The sequence below is a fragment of the Schistocerca cancellata genome, chromosome 6 (genome assembly GCF_023864275.1).
Source record: "Schistocerca cancellata isolate TAMUIC-IGC-003103 chromosome 6, iqSchCanc2.1, whole genome shotgun sequence".
Taxonomy (NCBI): domain Eukaryota; kingdom Metazoa; phylum Arthropoda; class Insecta; order Orthoptera; family Acrididae; genus Schistocerca; species Schistocerca cancellata.
The window spans coordinates 255,308,809-255,332,719 of NC_064631.1; the positions used below are offsets into that span (position 1 = coordinate 255,308,809).

The 23,911-nt window shown below is 43.3% G+C and overlaps 1 protein-coding gene across 1 annotated transcript in view; it reads left to right on the plus strand.

Annotated features, from left to right (window-relative positions):
* The window catches only part of LOC126088270 (thrombospondin type-1 domain-containing protein 4-like), a 182,874-nt gene that overhangs the window by 154,599 nt on the left and 4,364 nt on the right, over positions 1 to 23,911 (plus strand). The window contains exons 5-7 of the mRNA XM_049906401.1: positions 9,336 to 9,429; positions 13,292 to 13,394; positions 18,741 to 18,883. Coding sequence (XP_049762358.1) covers positions 9,336 to 9,429; positions 13,292 to 13,394; positions 18,741 to 18,883 — 340 coding nt within the window. The remainder of the gene's footprint in view (positions 1 to 9,335; positions 9,430 to 13,291; positions 13,395 to 18,740; positions 18,884 to 23,911) is intronic.

The following is a 23,911-nucleotide window of genomic DNA, read 5'->3' on the forward strand; positions in this document are numbered from 1 at the left end:
TGACTTTTCCGGACATAGTTTCGAATGTAGAACTTGATCTACTAACCCCTCTAAAATTTCTAGAAGTGTGTAACATGAATTGTGAAACACTCTATATAACAGAAAACTGAGTAAACTCTCTACTGGCTATTTCTTGCCGTGCTACTACTAGCTACTCCTAATCATCAGGACACCAACTATCAATATACTACTCAACTTGGTTCAAATGGCTCTGAGCACTATGGGACTTAACTTCTAGAACTTAGAACTACTTAAACCTAACTAACCTAAGGACATCACACACATCCATGCCCAAGGCAGTATTCGAACCTGCGACCGTAGCGGTCGCGCGGTTCCAGACTGTAGCGCCTAGAACCCCTCGGCCAACCTGGCTTGCCGCTACTTCTCAACTACCTAGATGTACAGGTACATAACATCGTTGCATATCTAAAGAATTCATTCACGCAAGAGAATATAGCAATCGCAATACACATGAAAGAACTACAGGTTCAACGACAAGACCTATGCTGAATCAATATAAAACGCACTGAGTATGGAACAAATCCATCGTTGTAACAAGATTTTAAACTACGCTGTAACCTTTGCACGATCTCGCACACTGCAAGTACTAATATGCAGCATCCAGGTTTATGACATAATATTTAATATGCATTGAATGCAATGGACAGTATTCACTTAGCACGGTTCCATGTGCCACATCCGCAATACGCTGTAATCAACACACAACTTCTGAACAAAGTGAGAGATAATTAATGTCACTTAATGCAGCTTTATGTACAACACTGTAACTAAACTTCAGCGCTTGAGCATCCGAGCACCCGATACCAATATTAACTCGAAAGCACTCTGACTGTGGTCCTCGACATCTCCTGAAGCCATTCCTCGCCTTCCTGAATTGTCGTGTGTGCGTCCAGAGGAAACAGCACCCGCTCCAACAGCTTGGTGCCCAAGTCAGCACCGCCAGTGCTGATATCGTCCGTACACTGTCGATGGATGTACCGATTTGGTCTGGGCTTCCCACAGCACTGTTTTCCTTGGTGTCTCTCCAGAAACTGTCATCACTGCCTATTTCTAAGCACAGGTCGGGCCTCCGAGCTTTTTGTGAGTTGTTATTTTATAAAATTACTTCCAAAATTAAAGTTCGGATGGGTAGGTTGACTGCTGCTGATGCACTCTGCTACAGTGACGTTACACCAGTGTTTTTGATGAGCAGCAGCGCGAGACAGTATCTAGCGGCGAGCTCTAGAGACGGCCAGACGCGGTGACGGATGGGTACAGAATACGAGCTGTGCCCAGGGCCCGTCCCCGCGGGACGCTGCCCGTGACTTACGGCGTCGGCCGCACGCGACAAGAACGCGGCGTGGTCTCCGCGGTGCGGAAGGAAGCGGCCGCACTGGCGCCAGCGCTAACGAGGCGTGCGTGACGCCGGGGTCGCCGACCTGTCCCCTCGGCGCGGCGCAGCCACGGCGTCCCGCGCTCACGCGCACCTCGCGAACAATGGGCAATCGCCACGCGTGGTGGCAACTGCGCCTGCGCCGCCGCCTTCGGCCGCTCGCAGAGTTACGGGCGGCCCCCATTAGCCCAGATATGCCGCCGATAAATCACCGCCCGACTGGGGGCCAAAGCGAGGACGACGTCGCCGCCGCTGACGGGTTGCACTTATTAGTGGCGCGGCTCCGTGAAATACTGGCGCCTCCCGAGGGCATTACGTGGCCCCTGCGTCTTCGGCGGCGCGTGCAGTCAGCGCGTGCAGCGGCCGGGCCAAGAATGCGGGGGCGGCGCTCGCGTGCACGTTCCAGACGATACAGCTTCTAGACATAGGGCTGTAGTATCCAAGTTTCGGCCTCATTTTTATCCATTTGTCATTAACACTTTCATCAACCCTACCTCTTTGCCATTTTTCCAAAAATCTGTTGTCCAAATATGATGCCTTTCCTACCTCTTTGAGTCTTTCTATGTTTATTCTTTCCTTTGCTTTACCTCTCCAGACTTTTTTCAGTATTTCTCCCATCACTAGATTGTGGTCTGAACTTATATCCGCTCCTGGGTAAGCTTTAGAATTCTTTAAATCCTGTATCAGGATGTAGTCCAACTGATATCTTTCCCTATTCAAATTTGCTATCCATGTGTAACAGCTCCTTTTGTGGTGTTCAAATAATGTGTTACTCACTGCTAATAAATTTCCTCTACAGAAACTAATTAGTCGTTCACCTCTCTCATTTCCTATTCCTAATCTAAATTTTCCTACTGTATCTTCATATCTTCCTTCACCCACCATTGCATTCCAGTCCCCCATGATGATAACGCACGCATTTCTATTTTCTTTCTCGATGAGTTCTTGTATTTTCTCATAATATTCTTCAACTTACTCATCTCTATGCTGGTTGGTTGGCATATATACCTGTATTAATACCAAATCTTTTGAACTACCCTTCAGTCGTATCATCAGTCTTCCATCAATATATTGTACCTTCATTACCTTATTTTGCAACTTTTGCCCTATCAGTATTTCTAGTCCGTTTTCACTACTCTTCATTTCCCCTGAGTAAAAGAGCTTATAATCTCCACTTTCTATCTACCCATTCTCTACCCATCTCATTTCACACAAACCGAGGGCATCTAATCTGTTCCTTTTCATCTCCTGTTTTGCATTCTCTAGCTTTCCTGTTTGCGATAGTGTCCTCACATTCCATGTTCCAAACAATAATGTTCAAATGTGTGTGAAATTTTATGGGACTTAACTGCTAAGGTCATCAGTCCCTAAGCTTACACACTACTTAACCTAAAGTATCCTAAGGAGAAACACACACACACACACATGCCCGAGGGAGGACTCGAACCTCCGCCGGGACCAGCCGCACAGTCCATGACTTCAGCGCCTTAGATCCATGTTCCAATCCGTATCTTTCCTCCCTTCACTGTCCCTTTCTTCCTTTCAAATACGTCTACTCTCAATGTGTTCCCCTCCCGGAGATCCGAATGAAGGGAAGTTTTAACTCCGGAATCTTTCATATGGAGAGACATAACATGCACTGCTTGGGAATGTAATGTGGTAGTTTCCCGTTACTTTCCACATAGCCAGTAGGATGCCCAGCCTAAAGTCAGCCGCTCACCATGAGCCAGACCCTGTCTGTAGCCGTAGCCGCCCCTCTGGGGTTCAGTCGCTACTTGTACTCTTTTTGCACCCCCAAAGAGGAAAGGTGCCTCTTCCGCCAGCTCCGCTGTACGGAAGTCCATCTTCTCCGCGTTCGCTGCCGTTGAGGTCTTCACCGTATCCCTGGCAAGGGGCACTCACGAGGTACTATCACCCGGGTCAGGTGAACCAAGGTTTTTTAGCGAGGTGTTACTCCTCCCCCTCCTCCTTTCTCAACTGGGCTTGGGACCGGCTATGGCGGAGTTCTAGACATAGGGCTGTAGTATCAAAGTTTCACAACTTTCGAGTCCTCCCTCTGGCATGGGTGTGTGTGCTGTTCTTAGCATAAGTTAGTTTCAGTAGTGTGTAAGTCTAGGGACCGACGACCTCAGCAGTTTGGTCCCATAGGAATTCCCAACCATTTGAACATTTGAACATTTTATAAGGTGCTCTAAAATTCCTCTTAAAATCTTCTAGGGCCGAGTCTACAGTATTTTGAGCAGCAACCCATGTCCTGGAACCTACCGTTCCCGTGCTACAACCGTTAGAAAACATGTTTGCTAGGTAGCCATGCAACAGGGTAGTCATGATGGGGGGCTGGTTATGCTGGATCGACTGATGTCATTTGATATCTGTCCTACCTCTCTGACCCGGTTCGAGCTTAATTCACGTCTCAGTGAGTGTTAGAGCAACATGGTTGACTTCACGTTTGTAGAACATGTCAACATTATTTATTTAGCTTATGGCATGGCACATTACATTGGAAACAGTATAAAAGAGAATATACATTGTTAAAATACAGGATACAAACATAATAAAATAATGTAAATTGAACATTGGTACATAACAATAAATGTATAACTACATTACAAGACAGTAAGACTGCATAAAGTTCAGATTCCAGTATTTTCAGCAATCACAATACCACACTTAGATTCTGCAGCAACTCCACAGCTTGTGGTGTTGCCCTCAGGAAGTAGTCATCAGTGCCGACGAACGCCCTCAGTGGCCACTCGCTGAAGCCATGGATGGTTTGTTCTTTGGCACCACAGTCGCACCCGGATCAGATCTCAATATCCATTTGTACACCGAGGATCCTCATCGGCCTTGATCTGCCCGTACGCTGTTCAGTGTTACCCAGGTTTTCCTTGAGAGGTGAAAGCCCGCTGGATGGTTGAGAGTCTCAACTAAAGTATGTCATATTGGATTGGCTCTGTTTCTCCACTCCGTTGGCCAGATTTCAACGCCATTGTAGTTTTGGCTCAGAAGTTGCTTTGCAGTCTTCATTTTGGGATTTCTGGATTTGAGTCTCCTAAATACTGGTGGATTGGCAGGGCTGTATTACTGGAGATCTTTTTAAACTCTCTTATGAGTATGTTGCATCGTCGTATATAAGGCGATTCGATGTTACTGAGGACTGGTAGTCAGTAGAGTGGAGTGGCTGTAATGGCTCCAGCAATTATTCGCATCGTCTGATTTAGCACCGCATTTACTTTTCCCACACCGATGCGCAGTGTTCAACCGTTCAGTGGACCAAGCTTAGAGCGGTGGTACGGAGTGTCTCTGCACCAGCTGCCCAGGTCGTTCCCGCTAATGTGTAGAGGATGTTGTTTCGGGTTTTCAGTTTTGCGGCCATGCTTGATAGGTATTCTTTATAAGAGAGAGTGCGATCCAATGTTATTGCCAGATAATGTAGATGGGAATTGTAAGTAAGTGCCGTACCATTCAGAGATATCAGTAGAGGTGTTTCAGCCAGCCTATTTTTTAGGTGGAAGTATGAGGTCTCTGTTCAAGTGCGCTTAGGATTAGTAGCCATTTCGTGAAGCATTCAGCCATCAATTGCAGATCTTGGATGAGAGTCTGTTCAAAATAAGTCATATTAGTACGGTGGCATGCAAGAGTGATGTCATCTGCGTAAATAGATTTTCTGGATGCGGCAATTAGTTGGTCGGCTACATAGCGATTGAACAGCAGAGGCACAAGCACTGACCCTTGGAGGAGACCATTACTCACGAGTTTTGATTTGCTGAAAGAGCCACTCATTGAGATTTGCAAGACTCTATTTGACAACATGTTCTCTAAAAGAGACGTTATGGTTTTACATCCAGTAGCTTTTAGGAACTTATACGTTAGACCCTCTCTCCAGACAGTACCATAGGCTGCTGTCAAATCGACGAAAACCGCACCAGTTTTCAGGCGTTGTTCACAGCCCCGCTCAATGAACGTTGTTAATGCGAGGACCTGATCCTCGCAGTCTCGATTGGGTCTGTAGCCGGCTTGGTCGATAGGCAGAGATTTTAGTATGATTGGATATAATCCGTTGTAAAGGAGACGCTCAAGCAGTTTATATGCTACAGCTAAGAGAGAGATGGGTCTATAGCTTTCTGGTTCATCGTCTGGCTTTCCTAGTTTGAGGATGGCAATGATTTTTGCCCTCTTGAATTCTTTTGCCTAAACTTTTGACTGGAATATGTTGGAGTAAAATGTCGTCAGCCATTCTTCTGTTTTTGGTCCACAGTGCGTTAAGAACTCTGAGTGTATGTTGTTGAGACCAGGGCCCTTGCCGTTTCTTATGACTTGTAGGGCCCGTAGCGTTTCTGTGACTGAACGGTTCGGACAAGTTGTTCACGACTTGAGTACTGGAGTAACAAATAGAATAAACCGTAAGTATTTTATCACTGCGTAATGAGCCACTGAAAGCCAAATGTCACTTATACCAAAATGCCCGGAAAGTTTTTTTCCGACCATCCTTCGAAATATTTTCATCTTTTTATTTTACTGGTTACGGTTGCCTGCTTTATGACGCCAGCTTTGTGCCTGAAGATAGGGGATTCTTATTAATTACCCTAACGGAGATTTTAAGGACACTCTGCACTGAAAGGTCCGTATTCCTTACTTGCTAATCAACATTGTGTCAATTCGATACATCTTGGAGTAAGATTGTTCTAATTTTAGTATCTTCTTTAGGTCAAGAGTTTGTCACCTGAAGATGTTTCTAGAATTTGATGAAACTAATCGTGAATAATAAATAATTTTGACGTAGCTGTTATGCATTTCCTCAGCTGAAATGTATTATCACAACTGTCGTCGCTCTGATACCAAGTGATATGTAACTTCTAAATTTACGAGGTGGAAGTTGAATCAGATTACATACACTATGTGATCAAAAGTATCCGGACACCTGGCTGAAAATGAATTACAAGTTCGTGGCACCCTCCATCGGTAATGCTGGAATTCAGTATGGAGTTGACCCACCTTTAGCCTTGATGACAGTTTCCATTCTCGCAGGCACATGTTCAATCAGGTTCTGGAAGATTTCTTGGGGAATGGCAGCCCATTCTTCACGGAGTTCTGCACTGAGGAGAGGTATCGATGTCGGTCGGTAAGGTCTGGCACGAACACGGCGTTCCAAAACATCCCAAAGGTGTTCTATAGGATACAGGTCAGGACTCTGTGCAGGCTAGTCCATTACAGGGATGTTATTGTTGCGTAACCACTCCGTCACAGGCCATGCATTATGAACAGGTGCCCGATCGTGTTGAAAGTTGCAATCGCCATTCCCGAATTTCTCTTCAACAGTGGGAATCAAGAAGGTGCTTAAAACATCAATGTAGGCCTGTGCTGTAATAGTGCCACGCAAAAAAACAAGGGGTATAAGCCCCCTGCATGAAAAGCACGACCGCACCATAACAGCACCGCCTACGAATTTTACTGTTGACACTCCAGACGGTGGCAGATGACGTTCACCGGGAGTCACATTGTGTACCGTGATTCGTCACTCCACACAACGTTTCTCCACTGTTCAGTCGTCCAATGTTTACGCTCCTTACACCAAGCAAGGCATCGTTTGTGATTCACCGGCGTGGTGTGTGGCTTATGAGCAGACGCGCGACCATGAAATCCAAGTTTTCTCACCTCCTACCTAAGTGTAATGGTACCTGTAGTGGATCCTGATGCAGTTTGGAATTCCTGTGTGATGGTCTGAATAGATGTCTGCCTATTACACATTACGACCCTCTTCAACAGTCGGCGGTCTCTATCAGTCAACAGACGAGATAGGCCTGTACGCTTTTGTGCTTTTCGTGTCCATTCACGTTTCCACTTCACAACCACATCGGAAACAGTGGAACTAGGGATGTTTAAGAGTGTGGAAATCTCGCCTTCAGACGTATGACCCAAGTGAAACCCAATCACCTGACTACGTGTGAAGTCTGTGAGTTCCGCGGAGCGCCCCATTCTGCCCTCTCACGAAGTTTAATAACTACTGAGGTCGATAATATGGAGTACCTGATAGTAGGTGGCAGCAAAATGCACCTAATATGAGAAACGTATGTTTGTAGGGGTGTCTGGATACTTTTGATCACATAATGTATGTACGTGTATGTCAGGAGAAAATAGCTATTTGAAAAATTTCACTGCTGTTTTTATGTAATTCTTCAAGCAAAGCAAAATTATTAGCACAACGTTTCAACTGTCTATATATTGACAAAACCTTGTTTAATGTATGCGTAAGAAAATTTACAGCTCTGGTCTGATATTCTGATCATTTGTATAAGAAGTTTCTAATAATGTATTATTTTACTTTGAATATGAGGATATATTTAATTTCATATCTCATGTCGACCAGCAAGGTTTCTTAGATTATTTGGAAGAAAATCTAAAACTGCATCTGACCGTAGACAGAAGTGCGTTAGTAGTATCGAAATTATACACTACTGGCCATGCCATTAAAGTTGCTACACCACGAAGATGACGTGCAACAGACGCGAAATTTAACCGACAGGAAGAAGATGCTGTGATATGCAAATGATCAGCTTTTCAGACATTCACACAAGATTGGCGCCGGTGGCGACACTTACAACGTGATGACATGAAGAAAGTTTCCAACCGATTTCTCATACACAAACAGCAGTTGACCGGCGTTGCCTGGTGAAACGTTGTTGTGATGCCTCGTTAAGGAGGAGAAATGCGTACCATCACTTTTCGACTTTGATAAAAGTCGGGTTGTAGCCTATCGCGATTGCGGTTTATCGTATCGCGACATTGCTGCTCGCGTTGGTCGGGCTGTTAGCAGAATACGGAATCGGTGGGTTCAGGAGGGTAATACGGAACGCCGTGCTGGATCCCAACGGCCTCGTATCACTAGCAATCGAGATGACAGGCATCTTATCCACATGGCTGTAACGGGTCGTGTAGCCACGTCTCTATCCCTGAGTCAATAAATTGGGACGTTTGCAAGGCAACAACCATCTGCACGAACAGTTCGACGACGTTTGCAGCAGCATGGACTATAAGCTCGGAGAACATGACTGCGGTTACCCTTGACTCTGCATCACAGCCAGGAGCGTCTGCGATGGTGTACTCAACTTCGAACGTGGGTGCACGAATGGCAAAACGTCATTTTTTCGGATGAATCCAGGTTCTGTTTACAGCATCACGATGGTCGCGTCCGTGTTTGGCGACACTGCGGTGAACGCACATTGGAACCGTGTATTCCTCATCGCCATACTGGCGTTATCACCCGGCGGGATGGTATGGGGTGCCATTGGTTACACGTCTCAGTCACCTCTTGTTCGTATTGACGGCACTTTGAACAGTGGACGTTACATTTCAGATGTGTTACGACCCGTGGCTCTAACCTTCATTCGATCGCTGCAAAACCCTACATTTCAGCAGGATAATGGACGACCGCATGTTGCAGGTCCTGTACGGGCCTTTCTGGATACAGAAAATGTTCGACTGCTGCCCTGGCGAGCACATTCTCCAGATAGCTCACCAATTGAAAACGTCTGGTCAATGGTGGCTGAGCAACTGGCTCGTCCCAATACGCCACTCTTGATGAACTGTGGTATAGTGTTGTAGCTGCATGGGCAGCTGTACCTGTACACGCAATCGAAGCTCTGTTTGACTCAATGCCCAGGCGCATCAAGGCCGTTATTACGGCCAGAGTTGGTTGTTCTAGGTACTGATTTCTCAGGATCTATGCACCCAATTTGCGTGAAAATCTAATCACATGTCAGTTCTAGTATAGTATATTTGTCGAATTAATATCCATTTATCATCTGCATTTCTTCTTGGTGTAGCAATTTTAATGGCCAGTACTATTTGCTTCTGGCAATCATTGGCTTAGTTGCGTTTGCTGCATTGGTAAGCAGTGTACCAGTCAGTCTTCAGAGATGTATGTGTGCATTTCTTGTTGCAGTATGGAGACCCGGCGCCGTCGCCGGTTGACGGAGCCGCCGCCTCGCAGCCACTGCGTGGGCGTCTACAAGCGCGTCCACGTGTGCAACGACCAGGTGAGCTGGCGGCACGTCTCGGACACATCGCGATCTTTCTTGGGTGCGAAGTATTTCTCAATACGATGCACGTCGCACCTGTAACGCGTTCTGTTTTGTTCTACAAGCATGCCGGCTAAAAGGGACTACCAAATGGTCGGTGGATGGAAGGGAAACAGAATCGCGCCTCATCTTGGACAGAGAGCAGAGATGAAGACAGATGACGACAGAGAGGATTGGAATGCGGTTGCAGGGGCGCGGGACTTGAAGAAATGATTACGAGACGATATGGGTTTGATAGTAGAAATGAGAGAGGAGAAAGACTAATTGAGCACTGCAATAAATAACAGTTAGTAATAGCGAATACTCTGTTGAAGAGTCTCTGGAGGAGGAGGAGGAAGTACACTTGGAAATGATCTACAGATAAAGGAAAATTTCAGTTAGATTACATCAAGGTCAGGCAGATATTCCGAAATCAGATATTGGACTATAAGGCGTACCCAGGAGGAGATATAGACTCTGACAACAATTTAGTAATGATGAATAGTAGCCTCATGTTCAAGAGACTGGTGAGGAAGAATCAGTCCACAAAGAAGTGGGATACAGAAGTACTAAGAAATGAAGAGATAGGTTTGAAGTTCGCTGAGACTATAGACACTGCGATGATGTATAGCTCAGTAGCAGTACACTGAGAGAGGAATTTACATCTCTAAAGAGGGCAGTAACAGAAGTTGGAAAGAAAACCGTAGGAGCAAGAAAGACAACTGCGAATAAACCATGGATATAAGATAAAATACGTCAGCTGATTGGTGCAAGGAGGAAGTTGAAAAATGTTCAGGGAAATTCAGGAATACAGAAATACAATTCGCTTAGGAACGAAAAAAATCGAAAGTGCAGGGGAGTTAAGGCAAAATGGCTACGTGAAGAATGTGCAGCCATCGAAAAAGAAGATTATCGGAGGAACGGATTCAGCATGTAGGAAAGCCAAAACAACCTACGGTGAATTAACATAAAATAAAGAGTTCAGTGGGAATTGCACTGTTAAAAGCAGAGGATCTAGCGGATAGGTGGAAAGAGTACATTGAACGCCTCTACAAGGGGGAAGACTTGTTCGATGACATTAAAGAAGAAGAAACAGCAGCCGACAGGGATGACATAAGGGATAAATCAAATAAGACAGGGGTGGGAGGATAGATAACACTCCACCGGAATTTTTGCCCCCGGTAGCTGAGTGGTCAGCGCGACAGAATGTCAATCCTAAGGGCCCAGGTTCGGTTCCCGGCTGGGTCGGCGATTTTCTCCACTCAGGGACCGGGTGTTGTGTTGTCCTAATCATCATCATTTTATCCCCATCGACGCGCAAGTCGCCGAAGTGGTGTCAAATCGAAAGACTTGCAACCGGCGAGTGGTCTACCCGACGGGAGGCCCTAGTCACACTCATTTACATTTACCGGAATTTCTAAAATCATTGGTGCAGTTGCAGAAAAACTACTATTCAAGTTGAAGTGCAGAATGTATGAGACTGGCGATATACCATCAGACTTTCAGAAAAACATCATCTATACAATTCCGATGATTGCAAAAGCAGACGAGTCCCAGAATAATCGCACAATCAGCTTAATAGCTCGTGCATCCAAGTTGCCGGCAAAAATAACGCATAGGAGAATATAAAAGAAAACTGAGGATGCGAATGATGATCAGTTTTCCTTCACGGAAGGTATAGGCACCAGAGAGGCAGTTCTAACGTTGCGGTTGATAATGGAAGCAAGACTGAAAAGAAACTAAGACAGTTCATAGGATTTGTCGACCTGGAAAAATGTTCAGCAATGTACATTAGTGCAGTTCAGATAAAAATGGGTAAATTACAGGGAAATGTGGGAAATATACAATATGTACAAGAATCAAGAGAGAAAAATAAGACTGGAAGATGAAGAAGGAAGTGCTTGGATTAAAAAGGGTGTAACACGGGGATGCAGCCTTTCGCTCCTACTATTGTATCAGTACGTCGAAGAAACAATCACGGAAATAAAAGAAAGGTTCAAGAGTGTGATTAAAATTCAGAGTGAAAGGATATCAATGATAACATTCGCTGATGACATTGCTACCCTGAGTGAAAGTGAAGAAGAATTACAGGTTGTGTTCAGTGGAATGAACGATCTAAAGAGAACAGAATATGGACTGAGACAAAACGAAGAAGGACCGAGCTTATGAGGCTAGCAGAAATGAGAACATGGAAAAACTTACTATAACAATTGGGTATCATGAAGTAGATGAAGTTAAGGAATTCTGCTACCTAGGCAGCGAAGTAACGTACGACGGACGAAACAAGTAGGAAATAAAATCAGACTAACACAGGTGAAAAGTGCATTCCTGACCAAGAGAACCCTGCTGGTATAAAACGTAGGCCTTAGCTTGAGGAAAAAATTTCTGGGCATGTACGTTTGCTGCACAACATTGTATGGTAGTGAGTCATGGACTGTGGGAACACCAGAACAAAAATCAAAGCCTTTGAGATGTGATGCTTCAGAAGAATATTGAAAATTATGTGGACTGACAAGGTAAGGAATGAGAAAGTTTTCTGCAGAGTCGGTGGGGAAAGGAACATGAGGAAAACGCCGGCAAGAACAAGGTACAGGGTGGTAGGACATATGTTAAGGCATCGATGAGCTGCAGAGGGTAAAAACTTTAGAGGGAGACAGAGACTCGTATACATCCAGAAAATTGAGGACGTAGGTTGCAACTGCTACTCTGAGATGATAAGACTGGCACAGTAAAGGAATTCGTAGCGGGCCGCATCAAACCAGCCAGAAAATTGATTAATAAAAAAACCTTCATTACTTATCTGACATAGCGATTTAATCTGTAATGTTGCTCTTTAGCAGCGCATTTCAAAAACTTCTATTCTCTTGTCGTCTGACCTATTTACCGTCCACGTTTTACTTCTGTACAAGGTTACACTCCAGACCAATACCTTCTGATAAGACTTCCTAACATAAAATTTTATATTTTACTCTAATTTCTCTTTTCCAGAAATTTTTCTTGTTGTTGCGAATCTATATTTTTCATTCTGACTGCTTCGTCCATTGTCAGTTATTTCCTGTTTAAATAGCGAAGCTATTCTACTACTTTATGTCATAGTTCCTAATGTTATTCCATTAGCGTCTACTGATTTAATTCGACCACGTTTCATTGTCCCTGTTTTGCTTTTCTTAATGTTTACCTTAGAACGTCTTTTCAAAGCGCTGTCAGTTCCATTTAACTGATCTTCGCCGTGTCTGACAGAATTACAATATCATTGACAGAGGTTTTATTTCTTCCTCCTGAACTTTAATTCCCGTTCCAAATTTCTCATTAATTTCCTTCACAGCCTGCTCAATTTACATATTGAATAACGCTGGGAAGAGGCTACAGCGCTGTCTCACGCAAATCTCACCTGTCTTTCGCCTTTATTTCATTCCACTCTTATAACTGCAATCCGGTTTCTGTATAAGTCGTAAGTAGCCTATCGTTTCCTGTTATTTCTTTTTTTATCCCTGCTAATATTGTAAATAATGTATTCCATCTAATATCGTCGTAAGCTTTTTGTAAATCTATAAATGTTATCAATGCAAGTTTACCTTTCTTCAACCTATGTTATAAGATAAGTCGTAGGATCGTTATTGTCAAGGTGTTCACACCCTTCTCCAGAGATGAAACTGATGTCCCCTGAGGGCGGTTCCAGTCAGTTTCTACAGTCCTTATATTTTATAACACTGTGATTAATGTATTAAAATCAATAAGTCTCCATATCCTGTTTTTGATGGATGGTAAAAGACGTGTACTATGTGCTTTTAATTTGAGCAGGAAATAAGCTGAATAACGTGAAATGTATTTTGTCTGTCAGGAATGCCCGCCTGGGTCGAAGGACTTCCGTAGCGCGCAGTGCGAAGCTTTCAACGGAAAACCCTTCATGGGGCGCCTCTACCTCTGGGAGCCCTTCCTGCAGGGTGAGTACAGCTGTTATATGAAGGAATATACAAGTGACAGAGCTCCAGAAGAGTATCGCGTTGCCAGAAGAATTATTCTTGGTAATAAGCACATACTCAAAATAACGTGCAGTCAAATAATACGGAAATTTAGATGTCATTATGTGCATATGTAGTGTCAGTTTTAATAAAAGGAAGTACATTAATCTGCTTATACTCTTTACTCATTTTTAAATGGAAGGGAGAATTGGATAAATGAAACTAACTATGACACCAGAATGCAATCAGCAAACATGAGAATCTTGAGTACAGCGAGGGCTGCATAAGTAAAGATCTGATTACAATGTTCATAATAAGTTGAATGTACAGTGTGGTTATAATTCAACTTTAGCTACATGAGCCCGTGTACACGGAAAACTACTTACTGTATGGGTACCCAACTTTATACGAATGATGTTCAGACTGTGCACTAAAGGATTTGCGTTGTTTGTAGTGTTAGTGTCATGACTTGTCTTTGGGCACCGGTACAGATATGGGAAATAGAATTAAAGCAAAAGCAGCAGTGTGCATCACAGTTGGAGACAACCAACAAGGGTCTGGAAGAGGTAAGCAGGGCCCTGCGCCCGTGCGCTTTCTTCCTCGTACGACAGATGCAATATTGTGTAAGAAATTTTATATTAATAATCTGCGAATGCGTCTAGAGACTAAGTATCACATATTCAACATTTTTTCCTTTAGGAAAATACCATTCTTTTCCTAAAATACCACCTCTCCCGTTCCACTGTGGATCCTTAGCGCCTAACGCCGTGGCAATGGCTCCAGCAGAAGTGACGGGTGGGTTGCATAACAACCAGACCGCCGACGATGGAGAACAGAGAGTAGCCTGTACCGAGTATGAGTTGGTCCACGAAGTTACTTCAAATTTAATAGTTGTGTGAATGCAGCCTGCGTAAGGCAGGGATCGCGGTTCGTGTTCTCCTTTGGCACAAAATTTCGAATTATTACAGACAATCATTAAAAATATAATTGCTGTAGAGCGAGAAAGTATCGCCTTTAACTAACATATCCTATGAGTTCCCTTTAAATGAGGATGATATTAACTATCCAAATGAAGTCAAAATAAGGTTCCCTACAATCATTTCTTCATTATGGTTAGTTCAAGTACCACCCCTCAAAATTCTCGAATTATTTTCTTTCTATAAACTCTATATGAGAGAACAACGACATAAAGAATAATTATTAGTCCTTGCTTCCATTTTCGGCACTTTTCGTTTCACTCCTAGTAATAACTGCCGTGTTATCGTCAGCTCTTCCCGTAATCACTTTGAAGAATTTGACAGCACTGAGTTGCCCTTATAAGTAACATAATTTACAGGTAAATTGTCAGCACTGAGTCGCGCTTGTAAGCAGCATAATTTATAAATTAATGGACTTCATTGAATTCTGTAACGACATTAATGGTGTTAATCGTTTTGAGTTAGAATGTGGAGAGAAAATACAGAGCAAAATATTGTTAAAGTAATAAAATTTAGTGTTACATCATTTTTATCGGTATACTAGAGGTGCTAATGAAACATTTTCATTGCAAAGGTATCGTTAGCCATGGAAATATAAGTTACAGATTTGCGATATATCCACCATTATGGCAATCTTTCCAAGGTAATTACACAAGCTAGGGAAGATTGAAAATATATATGCAAAGTAAAATCGTAACCCCAGAATCTTACAACAAGTTTTATATTTTGACACTATACATGAGCAGCAGGTACTTTCTCTCGCAAAAATTGCTTGAAAATAGTACTTTCTCAGAATTATTCAAGAAACGTGAGCCAGTACGCTACCTGACTCTGTAAACTGTACCACATTTTGTAATTATATTATTTAATATGTACAGTGATCAACAAGGAAAGAGAACCAGTCAGAAGGGGAGAAAGAAACGAAAAAAATGACACTTCACGGGTTGAGAGGATATGCGGTATTATTCCAGTCATTACAAAACCGAGTGAAATTTACAAAGAACTCGACAGTATTGACGTCAGTATCCAAAATCAACTTGATGTCTCTTCGTAACGTAACGCCAGGAGCACCAGGACGATCATTTTAAGAGTGCTGGGCGTACCCTCAAATGGTGACGGGAGGGTTCACATTATACACCCAGGGACATTGTCGAACGTGATTGTTTTAATGGTCAAGGTGGTGTTGTGTGGGGAGGCATCATGTTGCACGGGTGTACTGACCTCCGAATTTTTCAGTACGGTGCAATCATTGGTCATCGTTATCATGAAACTTTACTCATTCCCCATAAGCGTGTTTTCGGAGGTACATTCGGCATTAACTTTTATGGGTGACAATACGTGACCGCATCGAATAGGGCAAGTATAAGAGCTATTGGAAGGAGCGAATATTCCACGAATAGCATAGCTTGCCCGATCCCCCGAATTAAATGCATCTAGAATGTGGGGGAATCGTTGGGGGGACGTATTTCAACACGTCAATATGCACCAAAGAACATCCAGGAGGTGTCAACCGCGCTGGTGAAGGAATGGAAAGCCGTAGCACAAGAATTCCTTACCAGCCTGGTGACTGCAGAGGAGCATATTACAGAGCATGTATTAGAGTCCGTGTTGATGACAGAGCCTGTCAAGAACCATGTCGTACCTTTGGAATGTCCTGAGGGCCTTCATGAATTGATGTGACTTCATTGTACGAGGGTTGGAACTTCAGTAGTGGCAACTATTTATTTACAGTTCGTACAAAATAGATACGTGTTTCAAAGTTTTACTGACCTTCAAGAGTAGTTACCAGCATTGTGTATAACCCGTTGCCAGCGATGTGGAAGTAGTAGAATACTCTTAGCAGTGCCAGTTGTGTTGGCAGTTCGAGCGGTGCGGTCTATAGCCCGACGAATTTGTAGCACTTCTGAAGCGAATGCCGTGAAGTGTTTCCTTCAGTTTAGAAATCGAGTTGATCTCACTAGGGCTTAAGTCAGGGGAGTGCAGTAGGTGTTACAGCATTTAGCAGTCCCATCAGTCAAACAAATCAGTAACAGCTTCCACTGTACGTGCTAGAGGATTGCCCTGCAAAATGATGCTCAGTATCATCACTTCTGTCTGTATGCTGTTCATTTTTGGAACAAAACCTATGACAGATTAGAGACAGAAGTGACGGCACTTTCTGCAGGAACTGACCATCATTTTGCAGGACAATGCTCAAGCATGTATAGTGCAAGCTGTTACTGATTTGTTTGACTGATTGGGCTGCTAAGTGCTATACCATCTGCTGCAGTCCCCTGACTTAAGACCTTGTGAGCTCAACTCGATTTCTAAACTGAAGGAAACACTTCATGTCAATCGCTTCAGAACTGCTACAAATTCGTCGGGCAATAGACCGCGCCGCTCGAATTGTCAACACAACTGGCACTGCTAAGAGTATCCTACGACTTCCACATCGCTGACAACGGGTTTTACACAATGTTGGTGACTACTCTGAAGGTCAGTACAACTTTGAAACACGTATCTATTTTGTACGAGCTGTAAATAAATAGTTGCCACTATTAAAGTTCCAACCCTCGTAGTAATCGTCTTTCAATAAAAGTGTTTTTTCTGTTCGTCTCATTGAATATATCTTTGTTACGTTTCGTACTGCAGTAGTTATTCCTCCGTACGGTCCAGATTCCACCGAAATGCGTTATTAGGCAGTGACACATCACGCGAAAGTTACTTTCGTCCGTAAGTTCTGCAAACCGGAGCATTCTACTAGGAGTGGTAACCACGAGCAACACTAATAAATACCCTCTGGTGGTCGTTCTAGTTTCACAGAGAATTCTAACTCTAATCATTTACATATCCGTCGATTATTTGAAGCTGCATTTTTTTATGAGACAGCGCATATCTGGCAAGCTAATTCGCCATATATAGGGTGTAAGAATAAAATTACGTGTGCACCACTGAGCGGAAAAAACATTAGGGTTGAAAATGCTGCTTCGATTTACATTCAAATTTCACCGAATGGTTTTGAACGGTACCTGTTGGTTCCACCTGTATTCCAGAGCAAAAATTAGGATCGAGCTGCACTCCAAATGGGAGGGATCATGTTCTCTGGTGTTGCAGATCCACGAAGTCTGTGGGATTTCAGCGGTGTAGATGGTTCAGAAGAACGTCGTCCTGCTCTTTATCGTAATGCGAACAGTGTTTTTTACCGCGTAAGGTGTAGAAATGAACGCCCAAGTGAAGGCATGTTTCAGAATTACATTTCAAAGGTGTTGCGTGAAAGTAAAGATCATTGTATTCTTCAGCACGGGAACGAATTCTGCAAAAGATCATTACATTACATTACATTAATACTTGTTAAATAGATCATGAATACAATACAGATGGGAGAAAGAGTCGTGAGTCTTGCTTGGATAGGTCAATCGGTAGAGCTCTTGCCCGTGAAAGGCAAATCTCCCATGTTCGAGACACCAGTCCTGCCCACACCTTTAACCTGCCAGTAAGCTTCATGAATAAAGTTACATACATACCAAGTGAATTACGAGAGTGCTCAGTACAGCAGAATAATTCAGATTTATTAAATACTGTTATAATAATATGAATTATACTATATTAAAAAATAGTTTTGAGAAGGAGTTTACCAAAATGAATTTATTATGTACAACACCATTTTCAACCTACTAAATGTCCTGATTTGTAATGTCTGTGTTAATATTAAACTCTTAAAATATTGCTAGTTTTTGGTCCACTATGATCAACTTTTTATCGTTTTCTGAGAACAAACAATAACGGCAAAGAACTTGTGCATATAAATGTGTGATGTGAATCTGTCGTCAGAATATCTCAGCTTATTACAGATTTTTCTGCAGGAGGTGTAGGACTAAAATCAGATAATGGTACATCAAACGTCTCTATTGTGACAATCTGTAGTCGAGTCTCGAAGAATCGTTTTCATAAATTTCTAATTTGTAGAAATGGAATAAACTATGGATGACTTACGCTGCTAACCACACATGTTCTAAATGCTTAATTAAATATACAGCGTGCTTAATTAAATATACGATGTGAACATGCAATTTATGTTGTGATCTCAAATATATCTTTGGAATGGACTGAGCAGCTTATAATTATAGGATGTGCATTGAGCGTTGCCTGTATTGAACGACAATACATTTGTCTTTAACCATTTTTTTAGATACTTCATCACCTGGCATTCTGTAGTGGCTCCACTGATACTTTGTTTTCCTATCGAATGAAATTATGAATGAAACTGTTAATAAATGTGGTTAGCCTTGAGAGCCAAACCTAACATCACTCTTCCTCAGCAGATTCAGACACTGGACTTAAGAGTCCTCGTTTATGCTTGTTATTTCGACAGCGCCCAACCCGTGCGAGCTGAACTGCCGCGCGGCGGGCTTCCGCTTCTATGCAACGCTCAACAAGACTGTGGTGGACGGGACGCCTTGCCGCGGGGAGGCGCCGCCGCCCGCCAGGCACGTGTGCGTCGCGGGTGTCTGCCAGGTAGGCGCCAGCAGTCACTCCACTTTAGTCTCTTCCCCGATCTTAACTGTGGGCTTGCCACTCTCTCAGCGCTGCAGTGATAACACTTACAGTGTTATAGAGCCTCTGATGGAGACGCTCCATAAAGATAGGGTAAACAAAGATACACAAAAAATGCTGCTGTGTTTTGTAACGTATGTGGTGCAGCGTTGTGGTTCAACACATGATTCACAATAAGGAACTAACCGTGCATAAAGGTAAGTAGTACACTGCGTGTATATCTTTCTTTACTGATACATCAAGCAAAGGGTAACAGTGCACCAGGTACTATCAACTTTAATGCTGTATCTCTTGTAATAGTTCATATAGCCTGAATGATGAATGATTTTCAAACGAAACACTGAACACTGTTTATGCTGAATTAACCAAATGACTTGTGAAGACTGGAAGCACTTTGTCGCTTAATGATGTTGCTATTACTATAATTTTCTTAATTTTTATTTATACTGTCCTCGTCTCATCGCTACTGAAAACGGTGTGAATAATCGGATGTAATCTGTACATGAAAGGAGGGTGCGGAGGGAGCAGATTTCAGATTACTTTCATTCCAGCGTGTTTTCATCCCATTTTTTAATATCGACAGAGCCAGATATATCAGAAAAAAATTACGTATTCACAGCTGCTGTACGGTATCTGCATGGTTGTCGGTATCATATTTTGATTGATATGTCTCCCCAGAAAACCCATCTGGAGAAAAGAGAAGCCCAAATGTTAGAGCACACCAATCAGTCATCCTTTTTTATTTTTTATTTTTTCGGAGGTTTTATTCGGCAAATCTGGACAAATCTGAAGAGTTCGCCATGTGATGGTGTACAGTACGATGAACCTCCCTTGTGGTGGCAATAATGTGCCCCTAGGTTCCCACATAGCTCAACAGCGGGACAGCGTCACATTCGACTATCACAAGAATGTGGATGTCGCACTTTTCGCCCAGGTGGCCAAATGAAGACCCACAATGAGGCGCCTTTCACATTGACAACGCTATCTCACACGAATACACGGCATCTCTGTGTGATTATATGACGCTGTTCACTTCCTTTATGCACTCTGTTACCTGATAACAACACTGAATATGAACGACACTTTGAGGAGGCTGTTCTACGCGCGTCAAAGACGACTGTAGCTCAGGGATTTTTTCAGGCAGTGTAGTCGGTGTTCTGCCGATAACTTAGATTGTAAGCCGAAGTTTTAGAGTCTGATTAAGCCATTTTCCGTGAGGCACCGTTTTAATCTTGCGAGGATCATCCTTTCTAGAAACTTTCCGAGTGTTTGCATTAAGGTTATCAGCCGTTGGTATATTGATAGAGAAGGTCTCGTTCGATTTCAGAAAGGGCTCAGCTTTGACTGCCTTGCAGACGGTGTGGATGTGTAGTTCGTTATTTGGTCAACTATTGATGATGCGGGAGAGAAACTATTGCCTTCCGTGGAAGCGGCTTTTAACTCTGGTCTATCCCTTGCTCTTACTTTTAGTGTTGTGTATTATTTTCTTGACTTCACCCGGTGACGTTAGCGCCCGTGTAGTGTAGACGGTGACTGTTCCAGCTGGCGTATTCCTTCTTAGTTCTGTCATTCTGTTGTTGTTATATGACTCTCGTACTCATTAGCGAATAACTCCTCTTGTTAAGTGCGTCCTCTGATCTCTCTCTCTCTCTCTCTCTCTCTCTCTCTCTCTCTCTCCCTCCCTCCCTCTGCAATTGGCGGTGTTTGTTGCCTAACATTCCACACTATCTGTCACTTGTCTCGCGTACGCAGTGTAACAGACCCTTAGGGTTTGTAACTGCTGTAGGTGCCGCGGGAACACTTCGTACTGTGGTTCTGGCAGTATAGTAATTGTATGAGCTCGTTTTTAAGCTCTTTGGATCTTTAGCATCGGTATTTCAACTGCTATTTTTTTTCGACGGCTGTTATAATGTTCATCTTTCGGAGTTAATTGCTGGTTACGTACACCTGGAATTCGTCCCAGTTCATGTCAGTCCTCTTTGTATGAGGCCTGTCAGTGATTTGTGGTCTAATGGCAAATCATTGATCGTCCTCGGCTAACATACTTGGTAAAAGCTATTTCAAAGACATGAGCTGCCGGAGGCGGTGGCCGAGAGGTTCTAGGCGCTTCACTCAGAAACCGTGCGACTGCTACGGTCGCAGGTTCGAATCTTGTCTCAGGCATGGATGTGTGTGATGTCCTTAGGTTAGATAGGTTTAAGTAGTTCTAAGTTCTAGGGGACTGATGACCTCCGATGTTTAGTCCCATAGGACTCAGAGCCAATTGAACCAAAGGCATGAGCTGTTCGACTGCGGAAGTAAGGTGCTCCGGCCATTTCTCACGGTCCCTGTGGCACTCAGGTCAATTCGTCTTCGATGTCAGATACAGTCTACCCCCTCTGGTTCGTCTGTCTGGAGTTCCATGGAGGGAGCTTTTCATTCAAGTCTTGTGGAAGTATCAGTGTTGGATTGACGCTCAACTACTGCTGTCAGGTGGACTTTTATGAGTCTTCCTTTGATTCTAGTGTAGGCTGCAACCAGCTTCATGCTCCTCAAAGATGCATGAATGTATGTGCAGTCCGTGCAATAGCTTCTAAGGCCCTCTATTCTGATTGAGTTTCAAGGCGATGTGTGATGATGTTATTAATGCAAATTGCCATTCTTCCAACCCGTTATGCTTTCCTGACCGTCCTCTGTACCTGCACAGTGTGGAGTTAAAAGTGGTTCTTTTAGATCGATGTTTACCATGTGCATCGACAGAAAATTGTTTAACTCCGTCTTTTTTTCTGTAGGCTGTTTGCGTTCCAAATGTAAAAATTTAAATTGTTCGTGCGTTGCCTATTATTAATTTTAGGGGTCAACGAAAGCCTTGATAGTTCCTTTCACAGGACTAAGGAAGAAAGTTATATTTTATTGTAACGAGGTAAATAATGAAACTTTATCAGTGCCTGTTGAAAAGGTTGCAAAATGATATTCGCTGAATTAAACGAGCTTGCATCCTGAATTGCTGGTTTGTTTTCAGTGTGTCGAAACATGTTTTCCGCCTCTGTTATCCGCTCGCCATTTGAAGCGCCGGGCTTGACGTTACGTTGTGTAGCTTGTTGCGCTGTCGCTGCGGTTTCCTGGTTTTGGACGATCTTTGTCATGTGGGCTATCACCAGGACGCACGAGAAATACAGGCCCCGCCAGGAACTTGTGACGTCACACCTGTCGGCTTGTCGGCCATACTTCGCGTACTCTCGACCCCATGCAGGGTGCTTGGGAAATCAGTATGTCGATAAACAGCTACCTATAAAAGGTCTTAACTTTGTCGTGTTCTGTCGAGAGATTGCATGGATTTCAATGCGCAATTTAGAATTATTAATCTCATCTGAAGTGGTTACTGTCTCGTCGGAGACAGCTGCTGCCACTCCTAAGACTTGCCGTGTCACGTGCTGTGACTTCGGCAACGAGGCTTTTCTTTCTCGCTGGCCTCGTGTTATCACGATCCGTGTCGGGTTCATTCTGATGTCGTCGTCTTCCTAGTCTTACATTTACGCAGGAATTCCTGGAAAAGTTCATAGCCTTGTCATGAGGTATCGCGTTTTTTAGAACTGTTGGCACATTTTAGCGGTAATATAGTGGACAGAATGCTATCTTTGGTGAGCTGATGTTCAGCACATGGAACAAAACATGATGACAGAGTTCAGTAGTTTCCATTGTTCCAATTTCTGGCACCTCATGCATTGTGCTGGCTCTATTTTGTTGCATACACGAATACATAACAAGTAGTTCTTCGTTGTCTTTGAACTTTGGAAGATTTACCTTGAAGACTGGGAGTGGTAGTAATTCTTTTCTTATATCTCCATGTTTTTTGGTGGAATATCTTGGCAGTGGAGAGATACTTCTCGTGTAATGCATACGTTAGTTGTAATCTTGTAACTTGTACATAGAGACGATATTCATTTCATTCGCTTCAGAAGGCTGGCAGCTGTGGAACGTAATGTTGTCGTGCTCAATGAATTTTAGTACCCGGTTCTGGTCTTTATACGAGTCGAAAGACAGCCTTGAGTTATCCGTACAGTTGTCTTCTGAGTGCCTCAAGTAATTTAACATATTTTCTACATAATAGATAGCCATACCTGCATTGTAGCCTTTCATCGGGCTTCCACTGCTGAATTTGTCTTAGATGTGGTGTTTGTAGCCGACTAAATCATTCACTTTTCTCTTTCATTACACTTGGACGCAGTGGGTTGGTATCTACTTGACACTTCAACCTCCGTTTTTTTCTGGATTTTAGATCGGTGTCCGAACCCTGGCGCTTTGTCTTTTGTATTGTACAGGTGTACATTTTGTATCAGGTATATCCTGTATCTTCTCTGTTTGATACATCTCCAATATATAGGCCTTCTTAAATTTCTGCAGTGTATTGAAACAATGTTACCGTAGTATGTTGTTGAACAGTAGATTCACCGCTTGAAGACTGTTCTTGTGTCAGCGTGGTTACGTTGTCTGACGTCTTTTGTATTGTACAGGTGTACATTTTGTATCAGGTATATCCTGTATCTTCTCCGTTTGATACATCTCCAATATATAGGCCTTCTTAAATTTCTGCAGTGTATTGAAACAATGTTACCGTAGTATGTTGTTGAACAGTAGATTCACCGCTTGAAGACTGTTCTTGTGTCAGCGTGGTTACGTTGTCTGACGTCTTTTGTATTGTACAGGTGTACATTTTGTATCAGGTATATCCTGTATCTTCTCCGTTTGATACATCTCCAATATAAAGGCCTTCTTAAATTTCTGCAGTGTATTGAAACAATGTTACCGTAGTATGTTGTTGAACAGTAGATTCACCGCTTGAAGACTGTTCTTGTGTCAGCGTGGTTACGTTGTCTGACGTCTGAGCGGTGCTTGCCTTGTAGGTTGGGGTGGTCCCCTCATTCCGGATTCGGCCCTTGCGCATTTAGTCTACCTTCTAGATTACAGCTGGCTTGTCACCCGCAGGCAAGGCTGCAGCTCATCGTCCCC